Source organism: Eutrigla gurnardus, assembly GCF_963514095.1.
Source record: "Eutrigla gurnardus genome assembly, chromosome: 2".
NCBI classification, from domain to species: Eukaryota; Metazoa; Chordata; class Actinopteri; order Perciformes; family Triglidae; genus Eutrigla; species Eutrigla gurnardus.
Window position 1 is genome coordinate 19,392,368 of NC_139916.1, and position 23,364 is coordinate 19,415,731.

General features: G+C 41.3%; 1 protein-coding gene across 1 annotated transcript in view; it reads right to left on the bottom strand.

The window, feature by feature from the left end:
- Nucleotides 1-645: 645 nt before the first annotated feature.
- LOC311020827 (guanine nucleotide-binding protein G(i) subunit alpha-2) overlaps nt 646-23,364 on the bottom strand; it is a 47,756-nt gene continuing 25,037 nt past the window's right edge. The window contains exons 2-9 of the mRNA XM_084021039.1: nt 13,427-13,469; nt 9,855-9,996; nt 7,287-7,447; nt 4,445-4,573; nt 2,838-2,967; nt 2,508-2,661; nt 1,684-1,898; nt 646-1,591 (exon numbers count right to left, since the gene is read on the bottom strand). Coding sequence (XP_083877165.1) covers nt 1,708-1,898; nt 2,508-2,661; nt 2,838-2,967; nt 4,445-4,573; nt 7,287-7,447; nt 9,855-9,996; nt 13,427-13,469 — 950 coding nt within the window. The 3' untranslated portion in view covers nt 646-1,591; nt 1,684-1,707. The remainder of the gene's footprint in view (nt 1,592-1,683; nt 1,899-2,507; nt 2,662-2,837; nt 2,968-4,444; nt 4,574-7,286; nt 7,448-9,854; nt 9,997-13,426; nt 13,470-23,364) is intronic.

The window sequence follows — 23,364 nt, forward strand, 5'->3', positions numbered from 1 at the left end:
CATCATCTAGTTAAAACATGTCTTGAAGTTGCATTATGGGCCTGTGTGTGTGTGTTGTCTGCCTAAGACTTGTCTATACATACATAATCTATATATACACACACAATAATTAGAGCAAATATGTTTTTATAAATTGTTTTAAAAGGTCAGGGACATAAAAAATGTATTCCCTGAAGCAAGATTATGTAACTCTTGATTAAAGAAATAACACATTCCTTCCTCTTACAAATGAAAACAGACCCTTGTTCAATTTCATATTGTTGTTTAAACCGTATTTGGTCTGGTATGACTAGTAGCTTTGCTAATATTAGCTAACTAGATAGAAATGGCATTCAGACTCACATTATTGGGTGGTTTCTCTGACTTTCTGACTGTTCTATACTTGTGCTACTACGCCACCACATCGTAGCATTTACCACTTTCTCTTATTTGTCATTTGTTGCCACAGTGGCTGTTCTTCAGCATGTTTACAACATCTTGCGTTTGTGGAAAGTAGTGAATATTTGAAATCCTATGTTATTTTTGCAATCCAATCTTTGTGCGACAACGATATAACATTTGTGCCAAGTCCCCCACAAATAATTAACCAATGTTGCAATAAAACATAAAAGTAACAAAACAGACAGGAAAGACAACCTGCAAGAGTCAGGTGATCTCTACTTTTATTTAAATTAAATCATATCATATAGGACTTTTTAAAGCATTTTAATATTTACCAAAAAAAAAAAAAAAACACTAACTTTTTTTTTCTGAATTAGATTTTCGTCTCTCATTAATAATCACTATTTATTCATAGGTGCTAGGCAGAAAATGCAAGAAAAATATGGCACACAGTAAGTCAAACAGTACTGAAAGCAAATCTAGGAATTGGTTGTAAACAGAAGTCAAGGCACAAACATACTGCAACAGACACAGAAACGGTACTATAAAAAGTGAAAGAATGTTAGGTAGACACATACTTTAAATATCAGTTAGACTTTCTGCCATAATTTCTCCCTTGCATGTGAAGCTTTTTTTTTCTCTTTTCAATATTTTAACATTTTTTTAATTTCATTTTGTAGGAATGTTAGATAATTTGTGCAGATTACAGAGCTAATATTTGCCATGGTGTGTCATGCAGAACAATATACGGTTTGGCTATGAATGATGAATTATGTAAACATTATTTAAAAAAAAAAGCATTTTCCTTTATCAATCATATGTTATGCCCATGCCTGTGCTTCATCTCTTAAAAAATAAGCTTCATGTGATTAAAAGTATAATAATTTGCACATCAGAATTTCTAAAAGTAAAATGAATGCATTTATATAAAAAAGTTTTCCTTTGCCTCCTCTAGTAACTGCTGAACAAAAAAAAAAAGAACAAAAATACAATAATGAATGTTGATTTTTGTGGTCATAGCCCAAAGATTTAACGATACGAGCAATTGGATCAGCATTCATTGAAATTCTGCGAGGCTCGTCAGGTTTTCAGTCTCTTAGGTGTCTTTATAAAAAGCAGGTCGAAGCAGAAATCGTGGTTGGCCAGTGCAGTCATTCATGATGTGTGTATATTCCCCTATGTTTATGGTCATCAGAACTCTTCAAGTAATCTAACAAAAGCACAAGAACACACAAATCAGTCATTTTAAACTTAAATTAGGGAGTTGCATTACTTGAGTCTGAGTTATGTCTCACAACTCACCTTGACTCTTTCTCAGATATGTTTCTAGAAGAGTCCACAGTCCTTCAGGTTGTTCTTGATGATAACGTCAGTGACAGCGTCGAACACGAACTGCACGTTCTTGGTGTCGGTGGCACAGGTGAAGTGGGTGTAGATTTCCTTGGTGTCCTTCTTCTTGTTCAGGTCCTCGAATTTGGTCTGGATGTAAGCCTGGGCCTCCTCATACTTGTTAGGGCCTGAGGGACAGAGAGTGTTAGGAGAGCTTGAGTCTGCAGAGAAGACAGTTTCAGCAGCTCCTTGACATTGCGATTTTCTTCCTAAGCCTCTCAGTTTGTGCCTCTCTTGTATCACCATTACATCCGAGTTACAGAAGTCACAGATGATCTCTGGAGAACAATTACCAAGCAATGTTTGAAAATCCCAAAGGTTGTTTAACAACTCTTCAATCCTCATCACATACCCCTCCAAACGTCTGGATGAAAAAAAAAAAATCCTTTATAGACTGTATTGATATTATTTTACACTTTCACAAAAAATATAATAATAATAATATAAAGAAATGGGTGAAAACAAATCATTTTCATTGTGCAGTTAAACAGAATACACTTTCCAAAAAACCTTATGGGTTTGCTGTCGTGAGAAACCGATACTTATCTCTCACTGTGATGATAATGCATAAGCAAACTGAGGCTTCAATTTCCCCTGTTTTGATTCTATTACAGGAACAAAGTACAATAAGCAGAAGTATCAAACTAATACTAGTTAGTAGAATATTAGAATAGCAGAATATTTGACTCGTTTTAAACAACATAAGCCATGGTTGTATTGAGACGTTCAGACCCTACCGGTGTACTCAGGGAAGCAGATGGTCAGAGGGCTGTGGGCGATCTTCTCCTCGAACAGGTCCTTCTTGTTGAGGAACAGGATGATGGATGTCTCCGTAAACCACTTGTTGTTGCAGATGGAGTCAAACAGCTTCATGCTCTCATGCATCCGGTTCTGGGTGGGACGTGCACAAATGTGGAGATAAAGAGATTACTGGAGTGCACAAATAGGGCACATCAAGGGAATGAGTTCACTGAAAGCTCAACCTATCCTCTCCATTTCAGAATGGGAACGGGCTCTACAGCAAAATGCACACAAACCCTTTTTGTTTTTTTTATAGCTTAACTCACCATCTCCTCGTCCTCAGCCAGGACCAGGTCGTAAGCACTCATGGCTACGCAGAAGATGATAGCTGTGACTCCCTCGAAGCAGTGGATCCACTTCTTCCTTTCTGACCGCTGGCCTCCAACATCAAACATCCTGCGCAGACACACACATAGTATAAACATGTGTTTTTTTTAATGAGACAGCGGATGCACAGGAGGATATATCATGCCGTCAGACAGCAGCTTCAAGATCTCCCTCTGGAAACGCGCATGCTCTCTCTTCAGGGCTGGGTGTTTCGCTGCACAGGCCTCGTCATTTTTCCCGGCATTTTTATGGCATTTTAGCTCAGTGCAGTTGCTGTGGTAACAGGTGGCCTCAAGGCAGGCCGACCAATGGCAGTGGCAGGTTTTTCACTAAGCTATCCGACTTATTCATGAAGACGGAGGAAGGAGTGAGGAGGAATGCTCGTGTCTGGACGGGTGCCACACTGAAGATTCTCTCCATCTGACACTACATTGGGAGGACGCCTTCCAGCTGGCAGCTATAGGCGGAGTGTAACATTCTGTAGCATCGCAGACCGACACATTTATTTGTCTTGCTGAGCAGTTTTCACTTCGTAGCATTTGGTTCATTACAGCAGAGCTTTGACCCCCCCCTAGAATGGCCAGTTTACGCTGAGTAAGCAGCGCTCATTATAACAGCCATACACTCAAGACTGTTTACCTCAACAGCGCCTTCGTCTCCAGCGCTGCTTACATAGGCTAAATATATCACGGCACTGGAGAGGTGCTGGAGGTAAACATGTGGCTCCATTTGGTTTATGTCTTCCAAAGAGAAATTAAAATAAATCAAAACGTAATTATGTGACTAGAATATTACACACGGATACACAGCAGGCACGTTTTCATTCCCACCGCCTCGTTAAAGCAGCAGTAGCGACAAATCATTTACACGGTGAGAAGCGTGGCTGAAAACTGGCCTTCAAACGAACACACTGAAAAGGCGACAATGAGTTTGTATTCAATGAAACAAAGGTCTTCCTTTCTGAAAATGTTATTGACTTTGGCGAAAAGGGGCAGCATTGTGCTCTGGCAGACAAACACTCTTAGAACTGACATAAATGTAAGACTCCATATTCCTCAGTCTGCAAAATCTTGAGTCATAAAATCATTATCTTCAACACCATCAACAGTTCATATTTTCAAAAGATATGCATTTTTGATCGCAGTCTCGGGCCTCCATTTTTCTCAAGTATAAAGTCTGTTAACATTAATTTCATTATCATAAATAACACAGTGATGCATTGAGATCAAAATGAGTTTCACCGCTTTCGTAATGAATATTTCTGGCCATCGCCTATTCAAACAAAATTGTGTTGATATATTTCAGGTGTTTAGTTACTAGATGATGATCAAAAGATATATAGTACATTTCCTTTGCTGTGTGAAATGGCACCACTGCTTCTTTTCATTTGGTATATTAGCGAGGGTGGATGTAGAGTGAATAAGTAAGGTCCGGCATTTCTCAGGAAATTAAATGTTGAGCTTGTACAATATAAACCGATTTTCCAGTTCAACAATTTAATCACAAAATGATCAGTTGAGGAAACACTGTCAAAGGGGGAGGTTACTTGAAGTGCAGGTCCTTGAAAGTGAAATGCGTTTCCACGATGCCGGTGGTCTTCACTCGGGTCCGCAGCACATCTTGCTGTGTGGGGATGTAATCTGGCTTGCCTATCCTCCCCAGGTCGTTCAGGTAGCTGACGGGAACACGGACACAAACAAGACATGTCAGATTAAAAGGACTACGTGTCTCGTCGCCTCGCGAAGTGAAAGGATCTCATGGTGTCGAGGTTGTTCCAGGTTAAAAGCCTCATCTGTTCCCTCACACAGACATGAAGAAGGACACAAGGGCCTCGTGCTGACTCTCTAACAGCACTGTGTCATCTTAGCACAGTCACATTCAAATACACAACCTTACATCAGTTCATGTGCCATCCTGAAAAAGCACTTACCTCTCCTAACTTCCATAACAGTTCACACCTTATTTCACCTCACTTACACTTACATCTAATCATTTCATATAATCTACAGTTTTATTCAGTGCATTTGTGAATAACATGAGGAAACCTGTTCTGTAACTTTAGATCTGCTGATATTCTGAATGCCTTAACAGATATGAAGCAGCTCTACTCACAATGCATTCATTAGTAATTCATCAGTGAGAGCCAACCATGCTGCGGAATACAGAGATTGCAACGATGTACATCACATACTACACTATCCCAGCCACGGGAAAGCATCAATTGCAAGTTGTGTCAGGTCAGCAAAATAGGTTAAGCGTGATATAGAGTAGCTCGGGGGCAGTTTTCTGATTACATTTTCTTTGTGGCTTCTGTCAGCAATCACAATACCATGTTGTGTGTGGTCAGCAATGTAAACACTAAATCCTGCAGCTAATGTTTAAATCTACTGATGTACTACAACAGCCCGGGCACGGCATCCAATTGAGTACTCGAATGTTACCATCACATTTTTCCAGTTTTTCTTAGCTGGAAGAATGGCAGCTGCCCTTCACTTTAATGTGACCACATTCTGCCTTGTTTAAGAATATTGTTTCCATTTTTGTTTGGTTTTGAATCTAGAAGTGTTAGTGTGAGCGTGAGCGTGCAAATATGGACGGATGAAGCAATCTGGCTTTTCAGGCCAGCCTGCCTGACACCTGATAAAAGCAAAAAATACAAGACCACAATCAATTTTATACATGTTACAAACGTTACCATGTGACACGCAAAAAGCCAACTGTACGTATGTCATTCTTTCAGCAGAATATTCAACTGCATAAAAACGACTAGGTTGTATAACAAAGTGTTGGTGCTGGATGTGTTCCCATACAAGCTGCAGCCCGCGTGGAGATATTAGAGCCTTCATACCACGTGTTTGACAGTTTAATCATTATCCGGATCCCCACAGAGAGAGGTTAGGCTGCTTTTGTAGTCTACACATCAGATATCGTAGCATTGCTTGATTTGGCTAATGGGTTTATAAGCCTTGAAGATTTATTTAATTTGGGTTGGTTAACACTCTGAGAAGAAAAGGTCCTCAACAAAGAATCACCAGTGGCAAAATAAGTGTTGAGCTTTTAAAACCCACTTCACCATGTTTGATAGTTGTTTACTCAGTGACAAAAACAGAGGCCCAATGTGGAACCTTGACAGACTTTATATTGCTGCACAAAGAAAAGTTAGTGTCAGAGGGGACATTATAGACATCCAGACATGTGGAAAGGGTCTTGTTTCCTGAAATAATGGAAGCTGGATCAATTATTTCCAGAGTGTACCGTTCATGTCCCTTTCTATCAAACCAGTGAGACAGAAGAGAGAGCTCTCTCTCCCCCTCTCCCTCCCCTTCTCTGGCTCTCTGCAGGTGCTCAGACATGGATTATGGTCAAGTATCAGACTCATTAGTCCTCTCTTACAACAACCGGCTCTCTCAGTGTTCTGCAAAGCCATGACGAAAGATCGCACACTGTCCGCTCTCCAAGCCCGTTAGACATATGCTTCAAGGTCCACTCGGCTAATACGAGAGCGGTGGAGCAGAGATGGAGAAGTTATGATTATACCAGACAACACAAACATAGACCAATATGACTCCCCCTGGAAGTTAAATACAGCCATGACTGCAAAGCAATAATTTGCGAACAACTCCTCTGACATTTTACAGCACATTCTGGAGGTGTATTAGTATTAGTATTATCAAAGGCCTTCTGCGTGAAAAAGAAATCACTACAGTTAATTCCTGCCGACGGTGAACGAGGCAGAAGCTCAGAGCAAAGGTGCATCACTTCTCGCCTCATAACCAGCAGTTTGGTGGTCTCCCTGCTATTATACAGGTACATCACAACACGGCGAAAAAACCCCTCATATATGAGGGTCCTTAAGGCAATCCAGACCTGTGGAGATACGCTTAGGTTGCTTTGTTGTTGCAGATCAGAAAATTGAAAGCCACTGGTTAAACAAAACAGGAATGCCCTCACTATTAATAACTGTAGCTGCTCTCTACGGGGGCCTTCTCAACAGCAGTGCTGTGATGCTGAGAAATGGCCTATTAACAATATGACGAACGATTGACTGAATCCAGCCGAGAAAACCTCTAAACAACTAAAGCAGAGAAAAGTATGGTGTTAGTGTTGTAGATAAAGAGGAAAGGGGGAAGAAAACCAACAGTGACAAAAAGCTTTATATTCTTCCTCACATTTCCTGCTCTGGCCTTTAAACTATAATATAAACATAATCACATGAGCAACAAAATGTACTGCCTCATCCCAACTTCTTTCAATATATCTTCATTTATCTCTGATATATGATTATCAGAAAACAGTCTGTTCACCAAGGGTTTTCCCGGGCATAATAATGCACATTTTATTTCGAAACATAATAGCTTCGATGTAATTCATGTTATTAAGGGACTCACTAGGCTGCCGAGTCATTGAGCTGGTACTCTCGGGCCCGTGTGAGGCAGCTCTGGACGCCGCCGTCAGCCCACAGTCGTTGGATGACGTTGGACAGGTCTTCTGGCAGGATGCCCTGCTCCTCTGCTGCTGCTGACAGGGCAAACAGTTGGCGAGCATCATCCTAACAAGAACACACACACACACACATTAGATAGAGGTTGTCTCTAAAAAAAGACATCAAGTGTATTAACCCTCATTATTTTTCTACACTAGACAAAGCTGATAAGCTTGACACAGCATAGCTTAATTAGGACTTTCTTTTCAGTATACAAACTTCCGCTTGCTGATGTTGCGGGTATCCAGTGTGTACTTTTGAAAAAACTACTTCACAGGTTGAAACATGAATCTGTATTGAAAGTGAATTTAGAATTTTGTGCCTTCTTGAACGAGAAAAGGAAGACAGTGACTTTTTGGCACATGTGGATGGAAGACAACAACTCCCATAATGCACAGATCTGCAGGCCACTTCCACCTCCCCAGTCCCCCGGCAGTTTGCACTCACACGGCACCGTCTCACAGTCATCAACAAGAGAGAACAACACACAGAACATGACTGAAACTTTACTGACAAGTCGCATCTGCACATATTTCTAGTAAACTCTCGGCCCCTGCATGTGAGCGCGAGCAGCGAGTGGACGGGACTGGTGGTACGATAGGTGCAGTATTCCTTTAACAGATAAGCAGATAAGAGCAAAGACCACAAATACTGCATTTTTGTTTCCACGTTACATAATGTGAAGGGCCATGGTCCACGGCTTACATCACCTTCATCACACCACTCTGACCCTTTGTGTTTGACACCGGACAAGGACTTAAGGACATGAACTTATGATGTTAGCTATGTAGAGCAGGCCTTCATGTATAAGTTAACCATTATCTGGTCCTCCACTCTATCTCAGTTAGCAGCCCTTTACTGTGTACCACGTGCAAGTAATCGACATGTTGTGATAAACACACGCAGTTCTGGATGGATCTCACAGGCACAGAATGCAGAATAGTAAATAACAGACCTTAAATGCTGATACAGTCATGAAAGGATCTGCACCTTCTGATGTGATGACAGTTGACAGCGGCTAATGGAAGACAATATACACTTTGGGGACCAACAGTTTGTAGCAGTTGTCATGTTTCGCAAACAATCAAAGCAGCTTGTTCCTTGTACAAATAAAGAGATTCTGAATTCTGCTGAATGCGTTACCCCAGGCTGAGGGACAAATATTGTCTTTTTGATTGAAATGTGTAAAATGTTTCAGGATAATAAGTTCTCTGTAGGCCACTGAAGTAGGGGAAGGTCCAACTCAAATAAACCAATTCACTCTGCCAATACTGACATATACCAGGTAGTCAAAAAGCTCTTTCAACATTAAAAAAAACATGTTTATCCAACTCCTCTGGAATTAAGATCACACAGGTGGAATGGAGAAAACTGTCAACGATGTACACAAACTACAAAGTAGGGATTATTAGAGTTGCAAAGGCACTAAATATAGATAGAAAATATCCATGACACACTGCTGATTTTTAAATTATTCCAATTCAGGTAGGTCAGATTTCCGTATGTAGTATGTATTGTACACCCTTTTGAAACAGTACGCTGTGGCCAGTAACTTCCATGAATTTCGTTACATTTTTGTCTTAATTTGTTGTATTTTCATGTTTATCACTTAACATTATACAGCCGTCCATATTGGAAAAGACCTGTCTCCATTGTGGCATCCCTGATCGAGCCACACTTGCAGGTCTGACTGCAGGACAGAGCACAGCACTCCGGTGGGACGAGAGGGGGAGGAAGTCTTTGTTTACATTAATGATGCTTGGAGTTCAAACATGGTCAAAGTTGATGGTCAATGTTTCCCTTATGGCAAATTATGTTTGTATTTCTCTTGATACAGATAACAATTCAAATAAAAAGCACTACAGGAAAAGTTTTTATCTTAACTTATCATTATGAAGTACACTTTGATTGCACAATGTAATGGCTATAGAATAATGACACTATCAGCACTTTTGGATTGGTTCCCTGATAGCCTGATTTTCTTTATGCAATTCTGTCTCCACCAGCATGATCTCCCAGGAAAATGAAGGCTTGATAGCTGCTGCAATATAACGGAATCACAACATTACTCTGCCTTTAACACTGAGATTTTAGACTGAGAATTTAACTTTTAGACAGGGGTGCCAAATTAGTATGGATGATATCACTGAACTGAGTAATGCTATTTTACACTATACTTTACAAGGTTCCCAGAAGGTTTGGTTACTACCTTTAACGTGGAAACAATGGAAACAACATGGCAGTTAATGCTCTGTATGGCTGTTTTTAAACTTATCTGTAATAATTGTTTATAAGGCTCATATGCTATTCATGAATCCAAAAAGAGAGCCATCGGTTGGAGATACTCTCCAGCTTGAATGGGCCGATCTTTACAATGGCTTACACCGCTGTATTTTAAACATCATTTTACTTCCGTCTTGCTGCGGCGACATGTTAAAAAGTTTCAGTGTCAACGTTATGGTCAGATACGTACCGCTCTAGTAGGTTCCTCGTAGTCGATCTTAAGGTTGGCCATAGCCTTGATGATGGCCATAATGGACTGGATTGTGTTACTGTAGACAACTGCTCTGTACTGCTTACACTCATCTTCTGAGTACCCATCCTCATGGATAATCCTGAAAACAGAGACCAGAGAGAAGTGTGTTATTTAAGGTGAAATCACAATAATCATATTTAATCAGATCCATCAAAGATAACCTAGTCCTGCATGTATGAGATCATAAATGACACTACTGCTGGTTTGTGGTACTGGACAACTCTGCAGGTTTGCAGTGAGTGGATACTAGAACAAATATTGACTTGCTTTTGGAGCTGTGGAAAAAGACAAGAGAGAAAGAGGCAGGAGGTTGTAAAAGCACCATGGGGTTGACATAGAAGCCCCTGGCTGAAAACCAAACAGAATCATCTGCCCTGGCCTATCACGGCCCGGAGACAGTAGTCACACAGCCAGGATGCTCACTGGTTGTGTGATGTGCTGAATGGGACCTCATTAAAATGCAAGTGGGCCCACTGTGACACACTGATGCACCGCCATGAGGACTAACAGCCCACAGTGCTTTCCCCTTGGTCCAAACAATATTCTAATCATTTCAAGCAATCATATTGCATGGACTTTGTGAGCCGCTTGCTTTTCATTTCAATATTTAACTACTGCTGTGTTAAAAATAACTCCCACGGCTTGTGTCAGCCAGGGGAAGGAATATTCAGTAGAATACAAAAAAAACTAGATTCATTTGATACATCCCATCATTAATGCTGTCATATCCTGTGACATTCACATCTTTGTAAGCACAATTAGCGTTTTTGTCACAACATGTAAGTCTAATGTCAAAAGGAGAGGCCTTTTCTGAATTCTTCTTCAGAACTTCAAAACTAGATTAGAAGACACCCCATCATTAGTACTGCCGTTTCCTGCGACTCTCCCAGAAGCATAATGCATCCTTCTGTCAGAATTATGAATAGAAGTAACCCACGCACAGTATCTTGAAATCTATTCTTTGCCCATGTTACAAAAAAAAAAGAAGAAGAAAACCAGAGGAAAATGTCGCTCACAGAAGCCGGAGTCTCGTTCGGGAGCGTTTCTTCTCTATTTTTAGGTAGAAGAAAGAATTCACTCATTCTGATCTCTGAGCGAAGAGAAGACAGCTCTTTTCTCTTCCGTGTCAGCTAAAGGGCTCGATGGGCCTAGTTCACAGCAGACGTGTTACAGTATACGCATACCAGTTGCAGGGCCCTGGCATTGTGTATGAATCACTCATGTTAGTTGTGCTTTTCTTGCTACGGCTGCTCGGTCCCAATGTGAAATACGTTTAGCTCTCAGTAAGTGGTTTAAAATCATGATAAAAATGTGCATGTGGCCATTTGACACTTGCTTTTTGTGTTTTGCATGTGTGCATGTTTACAAGTGTACGCTCAGTGGTTATATGCTCTTGATAATGGTGTATGAAAAGCGAAAGCATCAAGCGTGTAGGTGTCCACTGATGTGCACATGTGAGGATTTCAGGGAACTGAATCTGAGAGACACTAAACGGGAACGCCAACGTTGTGGAAATGTACATTTTAGTACAATCTTCTCAGCTCGTTTTAAAGTAGAGTAGGGAGTTTTTGAGAGAGACTGATAAGAGTGAGCTTTCACAGACAGGAAACCAGCCTTTTCATTGATGCTTCACTGCACAGTAGTCAGAGCCGAGGCTATACAGAGACAACAACAAAAAAAATGTGTTTTTACTCCCATCTCCTTGGTCACATCAGCTTCTAGATATAAAACCTTTTAATAATTGACAAGCTGGAAACTTTTTGAATCATGGATTTCATAACCTCCTCCCACAGTAAGGTTTAAATGGCTCACTATCAGTGTTGCAGGGCTATAACAGTCATCGCTATTCGCTACATGATTTTTGTTTTAAAAATGTCCTTTGAGAATCAATTTAACATCACAAATGGAAGCAGGAACAATCAGCAAACCCAGAGAAGCAGTTTACATGATGACATGACTCACTGCCTCTCCGACATCCTCCCAAATTATGTTTGAAGTCGTTGACTTTATCTACACGTTCCGAGGCTATCATAGTTTTCCCTACAATATTTTGTATAAAAAAAAACATTTGAGAATCAGTCAAACCAAATAAATGAAAGCAGGAACTAGCAAACCAAGAAGAAACTGGTTGATGGTGACATGTCTCACTGCCTCGTGAAATTTGTGTTCATGTTTCAAGAACAGCTTCAATGTTTCTATTGTTTTTTTCATCTTAAGCAACAACCAGTAAGGTGAGGAGTGTTGTCAATTAAACCATCTGTTGACTAAAATAATGTCTGTCCTAAGCGAATGCGTATAGCCATGTGAGATTCAAATCAGCGCAGCAACAAGGGTGGGCTTTCTTTGCCACGCTAATTCTGTAATGCACACATGCACAAATGGGACTTGGAGCATTTTCACTTAATTCCCAACGGGTACCAAGATGGACCCTGGTATCTGTTGTGATCCATGTGTAGCACAGGAGGGTGCAGCTACACATGTCAAAAGATATCTCCATTCTGTGCAGTGCCTGGACTCCCCCAGTCGTTTTGATCAATTACAGCTAACTGGGTCAAAATCTATTCATTACTCATCATATTAGCAAGCTAAACCATTTAATTTATCAGAGGGGGGACATCCCTGTATACATTATCAGCTGCAGTGCAGAGGAAGTTATAGCTTGCCTGTGTGTGTGTGTGTGTGTGTGTGTGCGTGTGAAACCACACTGGAAGATGCGATGAGCCACCTACTCTACTTTTATTTTTTTAAGTACTTGCATCTTTCACAGATTAAGTGAAGAGATACTAATGCATTCTACATTCCTCAGATTATCTGTCTGGTCTCTCTCTAGAGTCACACAAACCCCTAAACCTGCGTCCTATCTCACTCTATGTTGATATATTGGTTTAGAATCTAGCGCGTCAGCCACTAGGATACCACAACATTACATTTTAACCCAGAAAAAAAAACAACCAATGAATATGCAAATGAATAAACGTTTCCTCTATTGATGTTGGATGTATCAGAGTGCCATAAAGTCATTGCAGAAGAAGGTGGCGCATCAAGATGACTCAGCAACAGAGTACCAGTCAAACCTCAAACGGACCTATTTCGACTCACTGGCTCTTTCTCAGGATGTGGCTGAAAAGAGGAGTCAACCCGAGTGGAATGGCATGATTCCTTCAATAGACAATATATGGTCAGGAGGCTAAATGCCACCGCATATCACAAAATTAATCAGCCATAAAAATGGGCTACTAATGTACTTCAATAGTAATAATACAAGAACATTAGAGGGACTGTTTACAAAAAAAGGATCCAGGATATTTTGTTTCTGCTGCACATTTGCTTCAACATCTACAAATTAATGTACAGCTATAATTCTTAAATTTACGTTCATGCAGCAGAGTGATCCTCAAATATATGTTGGGAGACCATGTATATGTAATCATCCCCAATATATGTAATTGTGCTGCTAAACCATATATATCACGATGGGAGGAAAAGCAAAACAATAAGCAGTCACTCACTTCATCTGCTTCACAATGGTGCTCTTCCCTGACTCTCCAGCACCTGCAGAGGGAACAAAAACAGGCAAAGGTTAAAAATACTCTCCGGTTAGCTGAGAAATGTAAACAGGCAGCCACTGAGGCTGTCTCACATCTGGACCCATGTCTTGCTCCCTCCCTTTACCTCCCTGTCTCTCCCCGAGCTCTGCAACAGACCTCACTTCTCATTTGCAACCTGGACCAGCCTTCTGTTCTCTCCTACTGTATATACAGCCCCTGTAGTTAGAACTCAGTCAGTTCTATCTGTAGCTTGGATTCAAATGGTAATACAGAGGCGTCTTGATTTCACAGTGGAAACATCCCAACCGTTCTCAACCTCTAAAGAAACACAAACCACCTGCCATCATATTTCCCTCTTTTTGTACTGAGACAAGTTGCTTTATCATGGTGAACATTTTAATGGGAATGTCTCACACTGACAGGATATGGGTTTTTCTTATCCACTGCTATGTTTATTCTTATAGCCTGAGGCTAGAGAGCATCTGCCACAAGGAATCTAACACCACACACACACACACACACACACACACACACACACACACACACACACACACACACACACACACACACACACACACACACACACACACACACACACACACACACACACACACACACACACACGCACACACGCACGCACGCACACACACACACACCCACCCACCCAGGGGTGCCTGTCAGTGCACTCTCCATTCGTACTCGCCCGGGGTGAAGTCTTTCTGGGATGACCCTCAAAATACACAACAACGCAGCATGCACACATGCACAGAGAAGCCTCTGGGTTGGAAATGGCAAAGAAAGTTTCCACGGACATCTGTCAGCTCCTACTCCTCCGTGGTATTTGAGCTCAGACTGGCTAATGTAGCAGAACGTGCCGTTTGCCTTGAAATACAGACCATTTTAACAAAAATCCCACAGATTTTGACAGTTTAAATGTGTGTCATCAAGTCATTTTCTGGGGTGAAAGTGATTTTTTTTGGTTAAACCTATTAACGCATTGTGACATACTCCATTTCGCATCCACCTCCAGGTTCTGATGTCGCCTCTCTCCCCACCAAGCGATTTGAAAACCACACTGTGATGAAGCGCTCATCCATCTGCCGTACAGTCTGTGGGCCATAATGTGAAGCAGAAGGAAAACGGGAGAAAGAAATGCTCTCTCTCTCTCTCTCTGGCCTACTACGTACCTTGAATTAAAAACTGTAAACAGATGCCCTGCTGAGGAAATTGAGAAGTTACTAAGATGCAGACTGGTTCAATGGAAATGGGCTGTGTGCATTCCATATAAATCTAGTTGCAGATGGAATAATTTCCCATGAATAAATCATATGTGCCATTACAGAAGAGCTTTGTTTGATTTAAGCTGGTTAAAACCACAATATTGGTTTAATCCAAAAGGACATGAAAACAATCTCTCAAATCTCTGCACACTAACTCCATTACACTGTATCGATTAGAGAAATCTCTTGGATTTAATCCCTTGACACTAATAAAATAAACTAATAATTTCTAATTTCGCACAACACAGTTAAACAGTCATAACAGAGTTTGTCCCTGGAGTCTCTGTGGCACAGCCGCAGACAGGAGAATCTGGAGCCAGACTTGTGAGTTCATGAATCTGACTGTAAACACACACACACACACACACACACACACACACACACACACACACACACACACACAGCTAGAAATGAACGGTGCAGTTTAAGGCACATACTTTAGTGCCGCTGCTGCTTTGGTTAACAAATAGGAAGCAGCTCTCTTTACTGTATCATACAAATACACTTAACCTCCTGGCAGATTTTGCAAATTCTCACTATTCAAACCTGTGATTGTGGAGTCTGTCTGAAGTGCAAATGAATTGACTGCAAAATACGGTTTGCTCCTCATTTAACATGACAGTAACTTTACTGCGAGAAGATGGCGTTGTGGTTTTATATACGCTTGCAAGACACCAACAATGCACCGTTCTGCAGTAATCCTTACCATGAGTACATCAATCCCAACTTTCTATACATACTGCACTGTTTGGCAGGTTGACTGGTTTGCAGAATTCCACTGCAACACTTCTCTTCTACCAATACAACCTTAACTGAATGAAACACACTTCATAGAGGATGCCGTCACTCACGTGATACAAGTGGGAATCTCTCTCAAGATTGGGGCAATAAGCGTATGTGGCTGGTGCTTCTGTGGCTGATGCTGTTGCAAGAAATCTGGGTCTGATGACAGTGGGACTGATACTGCTGTTCCTATCACTATTACAAAACACTGTCTGCCTGATCTGTGGCTAATGATGCAATATCAACATAGCTTCCTTTTAACCATAGAGGCTCAGGACTGCAGCTACATGAACACACACACACACACCATTTCCACATGCCTCACTGATACTGGTACCTTCCAAAGACTGGGAAAAGCATTGTATGACTCAGTTCTAAAGAAAATGAAATCAACACTTAAATACAAAGCTTAAACTTGATCTGACCTAAAATATAACTAAACCGACCTTTTCTAAAATAAACCAACCTGGCGTGAAAATTAACTGAAAAACGCATTATAACTAAGTTTGACCAAGACACAGAGGAATCCCATTGTTTGTGCAGAGCAGGGGATGAAGAAAAGTTGAGTCTGCAGGAAAATAAATACAGCCCACTGCCTAGTAACTGGACAACATGTATGCCAGTTGTGGTTGTCTTTGACTCATGGTAGAAAATGGGGAGGAAAAACAGGCATAGGGGAAAAAATAGAGGACTGCCAGCTTAGTCTCCAATTTCATTTTAACAAGATTGGTGAACTTCTGTATGTCTGTCACTATTCCTTCACCACCACAAATAAAAGACATAATATGAAGAAAACTTTTGCATGCTTACATATCTCCCTGCGTGTGTGTGGGGGAAAAGGGGGTATGAGCATGAAAATATGAAGGCCTACGAGGAGAAAGCAGCAGGGAATTTGTAAATCTCCCAGGAGGACTCAGGAAATTGCCTGATTACAGATGGGTTACAATGTGTGACTGGCAGACAGGCAGAACCAACATGCAGATGGGTTCCAGGAGAACCTGTGCCAAGGAGCCCACAGGATTAACGGGGTCCAGCTGCAACGTGACAGAGCTTGGGCCCGACCCATGATGGTCTGTATTTACAGATGGGTGTCATTAAAAGTAAGAATCAGGTCAGATGACAGGCAGGTTAAAAGGATGTAATACCTACACAAAGTACATCGGCACATACAAACATAGATACATGAACAGTTGTGATTAAGTCCCAGGTGGCCACCACAGACCTTTGGGTCAGGTAAGATATCAATGAAGGTGTGTTGTTCCCCCGGGTACCATGGTTCTTTCATTAATTTGGAGAGCATAGGGAAAATTGTATTAATATACACCATGGGACACACTGATTTTGGTCCCAGGACCTCATTAGGGCTTAAATGAGTACAACAGTAGCCATTGTTTGGAAATGAGCAGGTACAGTGGCTGCTCAGGGCCACCTGGGAATGAAGACTATTCTCATTATTATACCAGGTTGAATCTGCCTGCTCCCGTTGCATCATTGAGCATACGAGTAGGGGATATGCTTAGTTGAGGAATCTAAAAGTTCAGCAGTATTCAGAGTACCGGTCACCCACAATTTAGAACTTCATGGACGTGGTCCAGTTTTCTACTTTGCTTTTTCAGACAGAAAGCAAAGCAAGAAAAGAAGAAGCAAAAGCCTGCTGGACATCTGCGGAGAGCAGATGATATACACTTCTGTTTAAGTGTGAAATTTACATCCTAATGAGGAATTTCAGTTTTCTTTTGCAAAATTAGAACCCGAGAGAAGAACTAACGATGCCTTTATGGACTCCCACATTTGAAACTTAATGAGAGGAAGAAGTGTGCCGGCCGGCTCTATGCGAAAGCCTGGCATCCCAGCAACATCTCTAGAATTCCGTTACTCAGTGAGGCATGATGAAACTGACAAGTTCGGACATAAAAGGAGGAAAGTACGAAGCGTGCTTCCCACTGATCTCTGTCAAGACTGAGGATGAACAGCTTAAATTAATCAACGTGTTTCTTTATCTTCCCGCAGTTCCAATGTGTTGCATCAGCACCCAGCAGCCACAGCTTCATCAAGTTAAAATACCTTAACTGTTTCAAAAGGTCTACATCCTGTGGTATTAGGGCTGTTTCACTGTGCGTGAATAAATGTGCATGTGTTTGGATCAAGTGTGACCCATCCCGGTGTTACTGGGAGCAGGACACAAAGGCAGTAGTGTGAACTCCTGCATGCTGAGAACACAGGCCCGCTGTTGATGTTCCGGCCCAGACCAATCCAAACAGCACACCGGCTCACACAAATGACTCACACAGCTCCACCTCCTTTCAGTCAGCATGACAACCGCCTTCGCCAGCCAAAGCAAATGGTTTTATGGTGGCCAGCAAGAGAAAAGGCTTGAAGGGAGATGACTGAGTATGTTACATCTTATTGCTGATGAGAGGAACATATGTCCAACTGTGAAATTTGTTTAGAAAGGCAACAATTGGGACTTAAACAAGTTTTGTTTTAGAGATTTCACTTGATAAATTAAAACGTCCGTGGTTTTGTTACAGCGTTTGTGCCCAGATTTCCTCACAGCTGAGGGTGATTTGAGGAACTACAATATCAGGGCATGTATCTTTAACGCCCCATTCCTGATTTGAATTTTCATTAGTGAGAAAAGACAATTAGTGCTTTGATGACTCGAAAGACAATTTTGTCTTTTCTTTCCCATTTAGACTTTCACCCTCTTTCTAGCTGATACTAAGTGCTCAGTTTGGGCAAATGAGAGTTACAATGGCCTAGAGTGGGGGCATAACAACCCAAAAAAAGCACTATTTAATAAAATCCAATTGAACACTGAACGTTTCACGATGGCAGTTTCCTTGAAGGGTAATAGACCCCCATTGCACTATATTGCATGAAGGTGTTCATGATATTGTGACCCATTCTGTAGGAGTGTGTTGTTTAATATTACTCCCTCACTATGTTCACAAAGTCCTCTTTCAAACATGATTTTTCTTTTTACAGAACCAGACAATTTACTGAAAGTTTAATAAAGCTTCTGCACTGGTGTTAAAAAATGAATTCTGCACGCTTTAATGAGATCATTATTTGACTGATTCTTATGCTACCACTGTGAATGTAGAGACAGTTAAATAATAACCAAAGATAACACTGAAGAATATGTTGGAAACAGGCAGAGCACATGACTCTTCTTTTAAGTCCGTCCATAAAATCCATAATGGAATGTCCCTCTGGTCCTTCCTTCCCTCAGTTCAGGGCAAATCTGTTGAATAAATCAATATCTGACCCCTTAGTGACAGGCTGATCCATGAATACCAAAGATGCACTTAAAAGCCCAACTGCAAAGACGAGATGAAAAGATGTCATGAGGAACTTAGAGAAACTGAATTGGTAACTTTGGCATGCAGCAGGATGAAGTGAGGAAATGGAAGCAGCTTGCATGAACGTGTGTACACGCAAGAAAAAAAAATGCACGTGCAGCGTGCACACACTGACAGGCATATCTGTCTGTTTGAAAGACAGGGACGGAGAGATTCAGTCTCCTCCAACAGATGGCTACCACGCCTCGGGCAAAGAGCAAGCCTGGACAGCATGCTGACAACTGCTGCCAAAGAAGAGAGGGATGAGAGGCAAGAAGTGTATATCTACTTCCTAAGTGAATGTAAGGCTGGATTCGGAAGATTTACCTCAACAAATCATCAGCGACAGAAAAAAATAAATCACTAACTGATGAATCACTAAAAGCTTGTATTAATTGGTTAGATGAAGAGTTTCTCGGGAGAACTAAGACCCTCAACATGTTAAGTTGTGTCAGTGTCTGCTCATGGTTAAAATAGATTGATCATTAACATCACCAATTCACGGCACAAAGAAGAAAGGATAACTCAAATCAGTAATGCATTTCAACCGGGGGACCCTACGCGTGCAGAAAATCAATAAATGGAGCATGAGACACTGTGTGGTCATTCTCCTGCAGAGGTTATAAGACACAAGACGACCACTTCCTGAGCAATTAGATGGTGTAAAGATTATCCAATGCATATCAGAAAAAAAGACAGAGGTGGGGGTGGGGAAGACAGAGCTGGTGTACTGAAAAAAATTGTATTTTTTTTTTTTAAATTGGATTGCGGGCCATAAACATATTGAATATCATTAAGGATACACACAAATGACTATGAGCAATGCAAAGATGCTAGATAGACGTCCTCCTTCTGTATCCTCGGAGACTTAAAAGTGGAGGGCTACTGAGAGAGGAAATTCAAAGAAGGTGTTGGGTATCATGGTGACGTGTGTCTGAGAAAAGTTCAGTTGATAACAAGGAAGCAAGATTCTGTCACCCTTGAAAGTGTACACTGTTGTGACAGGCTACTGGGACCTCTGGAACAAACAAAGTGTCTACTAGCTCCCACTGGGGGACGTGGTGAGCAAAAAAAAAGAAAGAAGGGAACAGCAGCTGGTTGCATGATAGACTGACAGCTCCCTCTACGCTTCCACCCCTCTGCAGATGCTGCCTTATCTTTATAGACCTTGACATTTGATCAAACGGCTGATCAGGACCCACATAACATGAGAAACTTCAAACCCGTCTTATTTTATTTTTATAGTCGAAGATGAAGATAATCCAATAATCTCATTAGAGCTGCTCAGTTGTAATTGCAAAATTGCCCCATTGCGTTCTTTATCAAAAGGAGATTGTGACGTAATCTTAAATGATGTAGCATCAAGTTTCAGCAGTTTTGATAAGACAAAGAAGTAGAGGAGAAATGTGACATTTCTTTACACAGCAAAAAATGATCCAGGGTTGCTTTTCCCTCTATGTCCCTCCATGTCTTGCCCTTTTCAGCAATCTCTCAGTCTGAGAGCAACTTTCTTAAGTCTCCAGGCAATAGTTTCTCCCTTAAAGTCACACACACACACACACACACACACACACACACACACACACACACAGACACACACACACACACACACACACACACACACACACACACACACACACACACACACACACACACACACACACACACACACACACACACACACACACACACACACACACACACACACACACACACACACACAGGTTCTGTTAAAGCAATTAGGAAATGGGATGTAGAGCAGGTAATATGTAGAGAGGGGAGCCTGGAGTCTGTGAGACAGAGGTAGAAGGCAGAGGTGCTCTTTGAAGGTGGGAAAAACAGAGGGAAAGAAAGACATTGATGGGAAACTGAGGTGTAGGAAAGCAAACCATTAATCATAGCGTACAGCAGAGAGGATCAACTGAGGAGAGTAAAAAGTTGAAGAGTAGAGGAGGGGGAGATAAAGTGAGAGATGGCCTTTAGAGACCCTGGGGGGGCTCTAAAATGTGGTCCCACTGTGAGGGTGCCAAATTAACTGCCTGGTCCTCGGCTCGGACTGCAGATGATTGAAACAACCTTGAAATCCACCACACCAAGGAGTAGATGAGTGCACGACAATTCGATTAAGAAACACTGCATAACAACAATTCTGAGTCAGCCAATATTGATCACAAATGACATAATCATGCTCTTTAAATTGATGACGAGGTAAAATAAAAATAAGCGAGGTCTCTCCCGCTCTGATTTCTTTGTTGGTTTAGGCCCAAGTGTTTCTCCATCCTCATTTCATCAGTTCTGAGGGCTAATAATGAAACCATTTGACAGAGCTGTGAGCTGGTGCGGCTATCAGGCCTGCTAGGAGCAGTAATCACAGCTCACCAGATGGAATGAATTCATAATTGATGGTGATTTTTGAACCGTTTGCTGGGATGACGGGGCATTAAGCAGAGGGATGCTGAAAGCCTGCATCCCAGGGAGCTTTTTTGTACCACCGTTACATCTGGAGCAGGTTTCCTCATCTATGGCCTATGACACTATATCACGTTTCCCATTCAAATTAAAGGATGACCTACACACAAACCACTGCAAACATGTTCTCATATGTTAACAAACATACTATAATATTTATTTTAAATAGCTACAAACCTACTTTATAGATTCCAACCAATAGGTTGAGCCAAAAGCAAGACAAGACAAATTCATTTAGCTAATTTTAAGCATTTGACATAAATAAAAACAGCAAAGAAACACACCATCCATCCATCCATCCATTGTCTACCGCTTATCCTGTATTCAGGGTCGCGGGGGGCTGGAGCCGATCCCAGCTGTCATTGGGCGAAGGCAGGGTACACCCTGGACAGGTCGCCAGTAAGAAACACACCGATTTCATTAATTTTGCTCCCTCTATACACTTATGTTTTAATGGACCTAAATCACTAAATAGATCTGCGCAACCAGTTATTCAAGTAACTGTAAGCCATGATGCACGTGTGCCTTTGTCCCAGCATACTCACTTCACTTTTATGCCTACTTGCGTATAATTTAATCAGAGCTTACATCTTGCAGGCATCTGGTGGGGTCAGGGTTAGTATTGTGTTACATGATCTTTGACATTGCTGTTGCCCGAGCTAGAGACAAAGACCTGGAATAGCATCAAGCATATTGAAAGACAATCCCTCTGCGTACAAAAACACACATGCAACACACAAATACACGCACCAACTACCAGCATAGTATGCTTCATCTAAAGCAGCACCCTAGTCTAGGGTCGGACAATGATTTAATATATCATGCAGATGCTCAATCTGCTGAACAGAAAACACTCAAATGCACTTTTCAGAGGATTAAGCAGTGCACCGCTTTGTTCCCTGCACAGAAATAAATCTTTGCCCACTACTTAACGATGTGACACGACTTCTCTGGTTGGTTTCCTTCCTTTTACATCACATTCCTCCTCCCTTGTAGTTTCTTTATGTGTAGTCTGTGCTTTACATATCTACAACTCTATTGAATATTAAAACTTGTTGTAATCCCTCAGTTGTATAATTATATGAATTATCGCTATTGAAATGTGATTCCGTTTTTTTACAAATCTTTTTTCTTATTTATAGTGTAACATTTTAGTGTAGAGTCTCCCTGTCCAGTGGCATTTATTGTGTAATGTATACTGTTTTCTCACAGTGCAATGACTAAAATGAGCTTAAAGTTTCTTATTGACATAAACTATATCAACATAAATACAGGGGGACCACTACTCATTTTGCCCTCTCTGAAAACAGCCTGAATATCAAAATGGATTATGGAAACCCTTTTGCCAAATTAATTCTGATGTAGCGAACATTTAACTCACATAACTGATCAGCTGTTTCTGCTGTCTGTGTCTGATCCGGTATTACCATAACGAGTGAATGCTTGTCTTGGTCTCCAGACAGCATGAAACATAGCCAATACTAGCGACATGGCACCAGAATGGGAAACGTAGTCCAACTGAGGTAAATATGACAATAACACAGGTTGGAAAGAAGAAAATGGTGGCCCTGAGCTCACTGAAGGCCATCTGCTGCATCATGGGATATGGGCGCCTGGAAATGTACTGCTGATGCATTATACATGCATCCATTACCAGCCCCCCTCCTGCACTAACCTTTGTATTCAGACACGCACATTCACATGTACAGGCACCCAGACAGAAGGATGGAGGGAAAAGGTTCAATGAATTATGGAGTGGTGCATCAAAACACAAGCAATGAGAAGTGGAACAGGCATGGTATAAACATTCGGCCAGAAAAATACTAACAACAAAAAGGCAGGCAGAGAGGAAACAGGAAAATCAGAAGCTTCTTGAATATCCTACATTACTACATTTAAGGTCAAATCCTGGAGATAAACTGGAGCCGCATTTGTAAATTCTGCAACCATTTTGATAACAGTCATTAAACTACAACTATATTAACAGTCTCCTGTTCAATAACCATAATATAATGATGTATTT